This window comes from Carassius gibelio, chromosome A8 (assembly GCF_023724105.1).
Source record: "Carassius gibelio isolate Cgi1373 ecotype wild population from Czech Republic chromosome A8, carGib1.2-hapl.c, whole genome shotgun sequence".
NCBI lineage: Eukaryota > Metazoa > Chordata > Actinopteri > Cypriniformes > Cyprinidae > Carassius > Carassius gibelio.
In genome coordinates, this window is record NC_068378.1 from 24,738,376 (window position 1) to 24,749,354 (window position 10,979).

At 36.2% G+C, this 10,979-nt stretch overlaps 1 protein-coding gene across 1 annotated transcript; it reads right to left on the bottom strand.

Moving 5' to 3' along the window:
* Nucleotides 1-171: 171 nt before the first annotated feature.
* On the bottom strand, nt 172-3,476 carry LOC128018999 (uncharacterized). Its single transcript, XM_052604937.1, has 2 exons — nt 2,727-3,476; nt 172-1,909 (listed from the first exon to the last, which is right to left on the bottom strand). The coding sequence occupies exon 2, from the start codon at nt 1,894-1,896 to the stop codon at nt 904-906; it is 993 nt and encodes a 330-aa protein (XP_052460897.1). The 5' UTR covers nt 1,897-1,909; nt 2,727-3,476; the 3' UTR covers nt 172-903.
* Nucleotides 3,477-10,979: the final 7,503 nt, after the last annotated feature.

Sequence of the window (10,979 nt, forward strand, 5' to 3'; positions counted from 1 at the left end):
GTCCGTCAAACTACTGTGAGAACCAGTGATGCAAACATTTGCAGAATTTTAATAAGTAAAAAAGCCATGTTTGATGAACTGCAAGCATCTGCTCAAAGCTAAATACGTTGGAGCATCTTTCAGCACACAAAGGAGTTTCTTTACACAAAAAGCAAATGTTTTATAGTTTATTCATGTCAACCATTGACAAGTTGAATCATGAATCTTCAAGGACTGGTAGAGCAGAATGATTGTGCAAACTTTCATAACACAATCTGCAATAGCATCTAATGCTCAGACCTATGAGTATGAGTTAGAAAATCGCACTGTTCATCTCAGATGAAAAGAAGTGTAAACTTGTATGAACAAGAAACAGCAAGAAGCTTCTAGCTAACTATATCATTTCTATAAATGTGTAGAATGAGATTATTATAGCCTATAAGTATTTAAATATTTTAGCCACATTTAAAGGAACATGCCACTATTTTTGAAAATAGGCTCATTTTCCAACTCCCCTAGAGTTAAAAAGTTGAGTTTTACCGTTTTCTAATCCATTCATCCGATCTCCGGGTCTGGCGGTAGGACTTTTATCTTAGCTTAGCATAGATCATTGAATCTGATTAGACCGATAGCATCTCGCTCAAAAATGACCTAAGTTTCAATATTTTTCCTATTTAAAACTTGACTCTTCTATAGTTATCGATTCGAAAACGGTACAACTCAACTGTTTAACTCTAGGGGAGTTGTAAAATGAATTTTTTTATTTTATTTGTTTAATAAAAGAATTAAAATCTCTTTTTTGTTTTGTGCAGATCATTTTAAGATCTGCTTCTCTGTACGCAGTGAAGATTTCGAAGACTTCTCAAAGGATCTTTTTCAGGAAAAATAGCAAGAAGCTACACAACTATATCATTTCTATCAAGCTTAGTGCCCATTGCTGTTCTCATGCGGTTCTGTTTTGACCTCTTCCACCTTCATGCTGCTCAAACAGGGGTACTCGTCTAAAAAGAGGTTATACGTTGCAATCAGTTCCTTCCAGTAGCTTTTCTTCCCATAGACCAGCACGAACGCGCTGACTGTGGTGTAGATGCTAGCGAAGAGAACGGTCAGGGCCAGTGTGTTCTGCCTCATCAGCACCACCGTTATCTGCGTGACGATGTCCACGATCAGAAAGACCACATACACGACCACTAAACTGAGAGTCATCTTGATGACCCGGATCTGCGTGCCGAGCTTGGGCCCATGGGCGCTGTTGCTACTGGCCTTCATGTCCAGAAGATGTTTGGCCAGGTAGTAGGAGATGGAAATGCTGCATTTGACCATTATGATTCCTGGAACGATGTCAGAGATGATCACGTAGTAGAAGATGTAGGCGAGTCCGGTCGTGTCGGTGGGCATGATGGACCCACAATCGCTCAGTCCGCTGGTGGTGGTGGTGGTGGTGGTGTTGTAGGTCAACACGCTCAGCAATGGCACACAATTGGCAAAGCCGCTCACGACGATCACCGCCAGGACCATGTGGACGTTTTTGATGATGGCCTCCTGGATGCGTGTGAAGCAGTGGACGGGCTCAACCACCAGTTTATTACCGTAGTAGAAGGTCAGGAACGCCGTGCTCCAGAAGATGATGAACTTGAGGCTGAAGATGAGCACCAGCAGGATGGCTCCCGCTAAGCTGATGCGGCACACAGTGTCGATCACATCCAAGGTCTGCCAGAAGTACGTGAGAACCTGCAGGGAGATGCTGGCCAGGGAGATGGCCGTGATGATGAAGTCGGCTGGGCTCAGTCGGGGCTTTGTGCTCTTCCGGTAGTTCCTCTGGTTGATCAGAAGCAGGTACATGTTGAAGAAGATAGTGAGAATCGCCAAGAAGCCAGTCAGTATCCAGGCCACGAGTTTGTCCAAGGACGACAGCATGATCGATTGTTCTCTGAAAGAGTATTGTGATCTCAACATTAACAAACAGAAAAGAAAAAGAGATCTCTTTAATACAGTACTAAATCTGCAGACAGATTACATTTAGATCTTTAGATGTCTCTCCTGAGATAAAGACCCATGTGATCTTGTGTACCGGAAAAGATCTGTCAAACTGTATTTTTAGAGTTTACTAAAAATATTAATGTCAAATGAAGTCATGAAACGAAGTCAAGTATAAATATTAGATGATAAATGTTGTCTTGTATACTTTACATTAAATAAAAGTGGTAAAGTGTCATTGCTAACGAAGTCTTTTTAAATAAAATAAAATTATACAGAATATATAAAAACCTTAGGTTAACTAAAATGGTGCCCTTGGAAGCTAACTGTAATTAGTTTATGGTGAAGTACTAAAGTAAAAAAAAAAAAAGAAAAGCTAAAAAAGAAATATACCCCCACCCCCTTCAAAAAACTATTTTAAAAAGACAAAAGTACACAACAAAATTACTTTAACATTTAAATGTAAATACAAAAATATAAGCTATTAAAAAAAGAATAAATATTAATACTATATAAATAATACCAAAATAAAATTGTAAAGATACCAAAGTCTGCACTCAAAGGTCAGAGAGCTTATCAACTCAGACAACAAAAAAGATCAACTGTTCTGACCTCCTAAACAGTTTTTTTTTTTTTTTTTTTTTGTAGCTATAGGAAACTATTGACTCACATACCTTCAAATACATCTTAGGAGAAACATCTGACACATTACATACCAACTGAATATGAGCGCATACATGCACACACTAAAAAGCATTTACTGTAAGTACCTTGTTTTGGAGGCCTCAAATATTTTCTCTCTTGTTCACTCGAGCTCCTCGTGCATTTAGGAGATAAAAATGACCAGAAAATACTGTCCTGTTGTCATGGCAAAATGCAACTTTTTTTTTTTTTTTTAAGAAATAGTAAATGATAGGGAGAGATTTGAAGCTGAATTGCTATGGGTAGTGCTGAAAGCTCTTGACAATAGCTGCCTGACTTTTATACACCAGCCAAGAAGCCAGATTTGAAGGATGATTTAGTACGCGGACTTTAACCATATTTAAAGCTGCTTGTTTTACGGCACAGAAGCATGACTAGTCATTTTAACCACCATCCAGACATTGTGGTTCAACTCAAATGGCAATCGGGGGCCGGTGGGCTTGTAATTTTGGGTTTCACACCCAGGTGCACATCTAAACAGGTGCACAGCAACAAAAACGCGGTTAAAAGGCTGCTGTAAAAGTGTGATTCAATCTCTGGTCTGCTGCGGAGTTCATTCGCTTTCTGATACAAAGCTTTATCTTGTCAGACACAAATATACTTTCAGTAACATAATATTTGTTTACTTTGATGATTATAGCATTAATGCAATTCAGTATAAGGGCATTATCCCATATGGCAAAAAATGTAGTTTTTATGGACAAATTATATTTTGAATATATACTAAATATATGTTATGAAGCTCAATTAAATAGATTTTATTTAAATTGAAAATATAATTAGTTTACAGCTGTCATTCCCCAAAATAGCAAGAAATCAATACCAGATTTATTAAATATTGTAATATTTATGTGTGTCTATATATATATAATTTATAATAATTGTTAATAATTTATTCATTGTTAAAATACATATTTTTTTATTGTTTATATGTTTTAACGCACACACACACACACACACACACACACATACACACACACACACACATATATATATATATATATATATATATATATATATATATATATATATATATATATATAAAGAAATGACAGTTTATTATACGGCTTAGAGATAAATAATATAAGAACGTTTTCACATTCAAAATAACAGTGATTGTGTTAAATATTTGAGAGGTAGATAATATATATATATATATATATATATATATATATATATATATATATATATATATATATATACAGTATTGTTCAAAATAATAGCAGTACAATGTGACTAACCAGAATAATCAAGGTTTTTCGTATATTTTTTTATTGCTACGTGGCAAACAAGTTACCAGTAGGTTCAGTAGATTGTCAGAAAACAAATGAGACCCAGCATTCATGATATGCACGCTCTTAAGGCTGTGCAATTGGGCAATTAGTTGAATTAGTTGAAAGGGGTGTGTTCAAAAAAATAGCAGTGTGGCATTCAATCACTGAGGTCATCAATTTTGTGAAGAAACAGGTGTGAATCAGGTGGCCCCTATTTAAGGATGAAGCCAACACTTGTTGAACATGCATTTGAAAGCTGAGGAAAATGGGTCGTTCAAGACATTGTTCAGAAGAACAGCGTACTTTGATTAAAAAGTTGATTAGAGAGGGGAAAACCTATAAAGAGGTGCAAAAAATGATAGGCTGTTCAGCTAAAATGATCTCCAATGCCTTAAAATGGAGAACAAAACCAGAGAGACGTGGAAGAAAATGGAAGACAACCATCAAAATGGATAGAAGAATAACCAGAATGGCAAAGGCTCAGCCAATGATCACCTCCAGGATGATCAAAGACAGTCTGGAGTTACCTGTAAGTACTGTGACAGTTAGAAGACGTCTGTGTGAAGCTAATCTATTTTCAAGAATCCCCCGCAAAGTCCCTCTGTTAAAAAAAAGGCATGTGCAGAAGAGGTTACAATTTGCCAAAGAACACATCAACTGGCCTAAAGAGAAATGGAGGAACATTTTGTGGACTGATGAGAGTAAAATTGTTCTTTTTGGGTCCAAGGGCCACAGGCAGTTTGTGAGACGACCCCCAAACTCTGAATTCAAGCCACAGTACACAGTGAAGACAGTGAAGCATGGAGGTGCAAGCATCATGATATGGGCATGTTTCTCCTACTATGGTGTTGGGCCTATTTATCGCATACCAGGGATCATGGATCAGTTTGCATATGTTAAAATACTTGAAGAGGTCATGTTGCCCTATGCTGAAGAGGACATGCCCTTGAAATGGTTGTTTCAACAAGACAATGACTCAAAACACACTAGTAAACGGGCAAAGTCTTGGTTCCAAACCAACAAAATTAATGTTATGGAGTGGCCAGCCCAATCTCCAGACCTTAATCCAATTGAGAACTTGTGGGGTGATATCAAAAATGCTGTTTCTGAAGCAAAACCAAGAAATGTGAATGAATTGTGGAATGTTGTTAAAGAATCATGGAGTGGAATAACAGCTGAGAGGTGCCACAAGTTGGTTGACTCCATGCCACACAGATGTCAAGCAGTTTTAAAAAACTGTGGTCATACAACTAAATATTAGTTTAGTGATTCACAGGATTGCTAAATCCCAGAAAAAAAAAATGTTTGTACAAAATAGTTTTGAGTTTGTACAGTCAAAGGTAGACACTGCTATTTTTTTGAACACACCCCTTTCAACTAATTGCCCAATTGCACAGCCTTAAGAGCGTGCATATCATGAATGCTGGGTCTTGTTTGTTTTCTGACAATCTACTGAACCTACTGGTAACTTGTTTGCCACGTAGCAATAAAAAATATACTAAAAACCTTGATTATTCTGGTTAGTCACATTGTACTGCTATTATTTTGAACAATACTGTATATATATATATATATATAAATAAATATATATATATAAATAAATAATAAGAATAATAAATAATAAGAAGAATTAGAGGCTGGCCTTTTAAAATACGTTTAACAAGGCTGTGAGCAAATCCAGGATTGGAAGAAAAGAAACTGAGATTTTAATATGTATGAATTGTTCGCCATGATGAATGGCATCTGCTTAAACCTGCTGTTCGCATTATGAAATCATATTGGATACTTATTCAGATGTGCCCAATGCAAATTGAAGCCAAATTTAGTGGTGGTCGTACTGCTTTGCCTGCATCCGTCCTTCCTGTGCTAATGCACCCTGGATGTCTGGAGGTTTCATTTGACTAGCACACATACACCGAATCACAGCGAGATGATGGAAGACTTGCACCTCAGTCACAAGACAAACAGCTTTCCTGACATTCACATGCGGCATGCGCCTGAATTGGAATATGGTGTGACATGCAGCAAATAACGCGGTCAACGTAAGCACGTTGCTCTTGACGAACTTTGGCGCTCTCTGCTAGTATTGGTGAACACATTCAAAACCTGCAGCGGTGCTTGCTTTGAGCCAAACGTCTTCCTGTTTCCTTAGTAACCCAGCAGTCGGTTTCCTCTGATAGAGAGAATACTTAGACGACCCTGACATTTTACCCACAGATCCGAAGGATTAAAGCCTCGGATAATCAGGGGAACCACAGTATTCTGTTTGTGAATCCAAACATCGTATAAACCATGAAAGCTGTTATGGGTATTCAATAATAAATCACTATGAATTCATTTAGACTTAAGTGCCCCCTCAGATTTCTGAGCCAAGTGGATTTTAAATGCAGCTTCCAAAAGACAACATTTTTAAAAAATAATATTTTTTTATATTTGATACAATCACACGGATGTGATTAGATTATTCAGTTCAGGCACAGCGTCAGCTTATGAATTCAAATCCATGTTGGCGTTTTGGCTGGTGCTGAGTCAGAAACAGACGCATTTGTAAAGCGCTGCCTTATAACCAATCACACACAATTCTGTTGTGTTTATGAATGCAATGGCCAATCAGAGAGTTCAGATGAGTCATCGCTGAAACGTGGTGTGTCGTTCACATCCTCGCTGACTGGATTATAGCAGATGTGTGTACAAATGTAAGTAAGATATTAATTTCACAGTGTAAACGGGTTGAGTGAATTAAATGGGAGTTTTTGAGAGTGCCTGAACTCTGGCTAGACTGAAGTGAAAATGTTCTTTCATAATGTAAATGTTCTCTGCTCTCTGTATAATTGAAATGTAATAGTAGCTAAAAAAGGAATAAAAATAAAATAAAACATAAGCCTATATCAGTTGTACAGTGCTATTGTCACATGACAAGCTTGACGTGCCCCCTCAAAAAAAAATAAAAAAACACATGCAATGGCGCCCCTTGATTTAGACTGATACAGAAGTGATTTAATTGAACAAACACACAGCTAGAGTTCCTTTTAAATACGAGTAATGCTACATTTTCACCACCTCATCATAGCATACACTGGATAAAAAATTAAACTGACTTTTTAATATATGGAATCATATGAATTATTTTTCTGTAATTATAATTTTGAATTCACTAAGAATTGGAATGTGGGCATTCATTTCTAACTTGAAAAAAAAGCTATTTATTAGGAAATATTTCAGTTTGATCATTTTCTCTCATTTATAGGTTTTCTTTGTAAAAATCCGTTTAACTAAAAAGTGTTTTACTGATGTCATCTTTCAGGAAGGAACATCATTTCAGATCCGCCACAGCACATAAATCAGCAGTTGCATGGATTCTATGAACGGTGTAGGATTTGAGGTATTAGTTTGTTTGTCACTTTAAAAAGCCAAAATAACTTAAATCTTTGATAATATCAAAAAGTTGATATCCACTCTCAGCCCTCAGAATCATCCTGTTATTTTTTTCGACCATTGTGTAAATAATCAAGCCATAATATTTCATAATATTTTGGAAAAGTAAGTTTCATGCAGTGTGTAATGCAGCTGTATGTGAAAAGTGCATCATAATTTAAGTTATTGCCTCTCAAAAGAAAGATTTGACTCTGGAGGTTAAGGCTAGATGGCATATAAAAACTACTCCACATGCGCACATCAACATAGCGTAATTTTTCTCACACTGTACAACAATAATTACTATTTTTGAATTATTGTAAAGGGTAGGTTTAGGGTTGGGGTAGGCTCAGACATTTATAAAACACAATCAAATAGTTAAAAAAATTATATTTATTGTTAGCTTTTGGTTATTGCTGTATCTCTTCTAGCCACAACCCTGAAATGAGTTGTTTTAAAATCGAATCCCATGCCGCGATTTACATACGTCACAAATTATTACATTGGCATAATACCCACCTACATTTTGCGTGGACATCCTGTGAAAATAAACTTCTCTGACGACTTTTTTCCACTTTTAGACCAGAGTGGAGAACTATCATTTTAATAGGATGAATGATTAATAAGCCATAGTCCTGTACTGGTGATGGCTGTTCCTTTTCCCTGACATGCGCTGTCAGAGCAGAGTAACATTATGCAAAGGAGGGGTTTGGAAAGATTCATCTATAAATGAATTGTTTGAGAGTCGTTGAGAAATATGGAAAATTTAATTCATATTATAAGAATATGATGCATGTAGACCTGTTGTTGGGGACTCTCAAAACAAAATTATTAACATTTCAAATATAATAATTATGGGACTTTAAAAACCACACAAGCATATTCATTTGATAAGTGACTTAAATGCTACAGGAACAGGAATGAGCCATGAAACAACAGATGAGAAGATAAAACCTAATCTTTCACCGCACAAAAACAGCATTTCTGTTATTAAACCATTACTTTGGGTTTTTTGCTCTTATTGGATACAGTCACGCTTTACTAAATGCACTTAAGTGATTCTGCTGGATTGAAATCATATACAAAGTATAGAAATTGTCTAAGTGAATCACTGCACAGCCAACACAGAGTTTAATAGCTTATCTCGCACTGTTCGTGAATAATGACATATTGCATGCTGTTATTTTTTTAAAGCAATCACACACCATTTTCCTTGTTTCTTTTTTTTTTTCTTTTTTTTTTTACCAGGCAAGCAAATAAAAAAAAAAGCCATCAGATGTACATTGAAGAGTCCTGAATATGAGGCATGGAGGTGGACTCTTTAAAACAGCTTCCTAGAAACCACTTAGCAATATGCTAATAGACTCAAAACTCCTTAGCAACTGCCCAACCACCTTTGCAACCACCCAGAATGCTATGAATTTGTTTATTTCAGAAAATCAAGCTGGTGCAAAAATGATGTTTTGTACTCTTCCTTTCAAAAGACTGGTTTCTTTGCATCAAAATATTGATTTTTCATGTCTAATGAACCTTGGCAAGGGAAACCGTCTTCGCTTTGTGCAATTAAATGTGAATTCATCTGCGTTCAGTCTTTCACAGACAATAACACTGTGTATGTGTCCCTGAAACACGCCGTGTAAATGCGCTCATTTCATTTCACAAACATCTTTTCATGTCGTTCTCCCACACACTTCTGATTTTCCATCCCTTAGTCCAGAACCATTTCCCCATAATCGGAGGTTATTAGTCAAACAATGCTGTGAGAAAAATAGAAAAGAAAAATTGACTGGAGCTAAACTGACCACCAGGAGGGCAAGTGACCCTGGAGCTGGGGGCGCTCTTGCACAAAACTATCACTGCAATACATTGATTGACCTGACTATTAGAAGAAGATGGCAAATCAAACCGAGCAAACAATTTCCTTTCCATCATCTCAAAATCACACTGCTGATTTGAAGTGAGTGCTTGTCAATACAGGTGCGTCACAAGGGAAAAACTGTTAGCCAGCAACTAAAAACAACATCTTAGAAACAGAGGAGGCCTTTGTAAATGCAACCACCAGCATAGAGCTGGATTATTATTGTTAATTAAATTGAAATACATATAAAACGTTACTTATATAAAAGTTATTTCAGCTGTCTGCCAAGGCAATATTTCAAATTTTCATTTAGTCAAACTTTGTCAATCTAAATAAAGTACATAAATATATAAAACTATAATAATAAATTAAAAAATTATATTTAATATATTATTTTTTAAACGTAAAAATGACACCACACAAAATGTAAAAAAAAACATTTTTAATTTAATATATTATTAAAGACTGTAATAGTATACTAGTGACACTATATTAACACACCGTTGCAAACTGGAGAATGAAGATGTGCAACTAAAAACTTTTTATATATTTCGGCCAATCATTGAAACAGTAATGAAGTTTCGGGGGCCAGAAAATGCAAACATTTGAAAACAGTTTTCAAAATGCAAGTTTCTGAAACTTGCAAAAACGCAAATTTGTGATAACACCAATGTCACGTGCACACTTATTTGTGAGTATGTACTTAAATGTGTATTTACGCGGGTGTGTAGTGTTTCATTAATAAGTGACATCGCCGACTGCTGGGTTGGCATGAATAATAGAGTCATTTTTGTGGATTCATGTGAACTGTGATTGTTTTGAGATCATTGTCGTATGTATGGGAAACTTTACAAAAACCCTAATGAAAAAAGTCTGTAGTCAGTCGTTGTCATGTAAAGATACCCCTCAGTTGTTCCAGGTCTGTAACCATTTACAAAGTTGGCGAATGTATGATGCCTAGTGTTTAAAAATTTGTTTCCGATTTGTTTCAGAAGTTGTACTTAGCCTTTAGGGGGCGTTTCCACCGCAGGAACTTTACCCAGGAACTAGGGACTTTGGGCTGGTACTCGCCGTGTTTCCACCGCAGGAACCAGGAACTAAATAAAGTTCCAGGTGAAAAAAAATGCCCCTCAGAAAGTTCCTGCTGGCGAGGTGGTACTTTTACAAAGTTCCGGAACTTTCGGGGGCGGAACTTGAGCGCTAAACATCCTGATTGGATGAGTTCACGCAGCATTGGTTGAGTTCAACAACCATTTATTCAGATAATTTTCAAAATATTACTGTTAATGTGTCATCTATCCACCGAGAGCAGCCTCACCTCGGCTAGTCCTTCTGTGGTTAAACATAACATATAATTCGTTTTGGGTAAAACTAACAGGTTATCTTTGGTCTGTTTTCAATTTATCTGTATGTTAAAATGAAAATAAAAGAGGCAAATTTAAATAATATTTTGTTTCATTTTAATGGCTGTATATATATATATATACACATTTCCCTGAACTAAGTACATTTCTGCAGCTGTTATTATGTTTAAAAGTTCCTGGGAAAAAAAGTTCCTGGTACAAATGTTCCGGGTAATTTCGGTGGAAATGCGCCATTTGTGTGTTTTATTTAAATACTTAGTTTAAACAAACTTGGGCCTCTTGATGCTTTTCAATGTCTATACCACAGTAACCGTTTTTTAGGATTATTTTTAAAGATGTTTTAGGATTGTGGAGAACTGACAGGAAAGTTGAGGTTTCTCTCAGGGATTTTGCTTTTGCTCTACTCCTGAC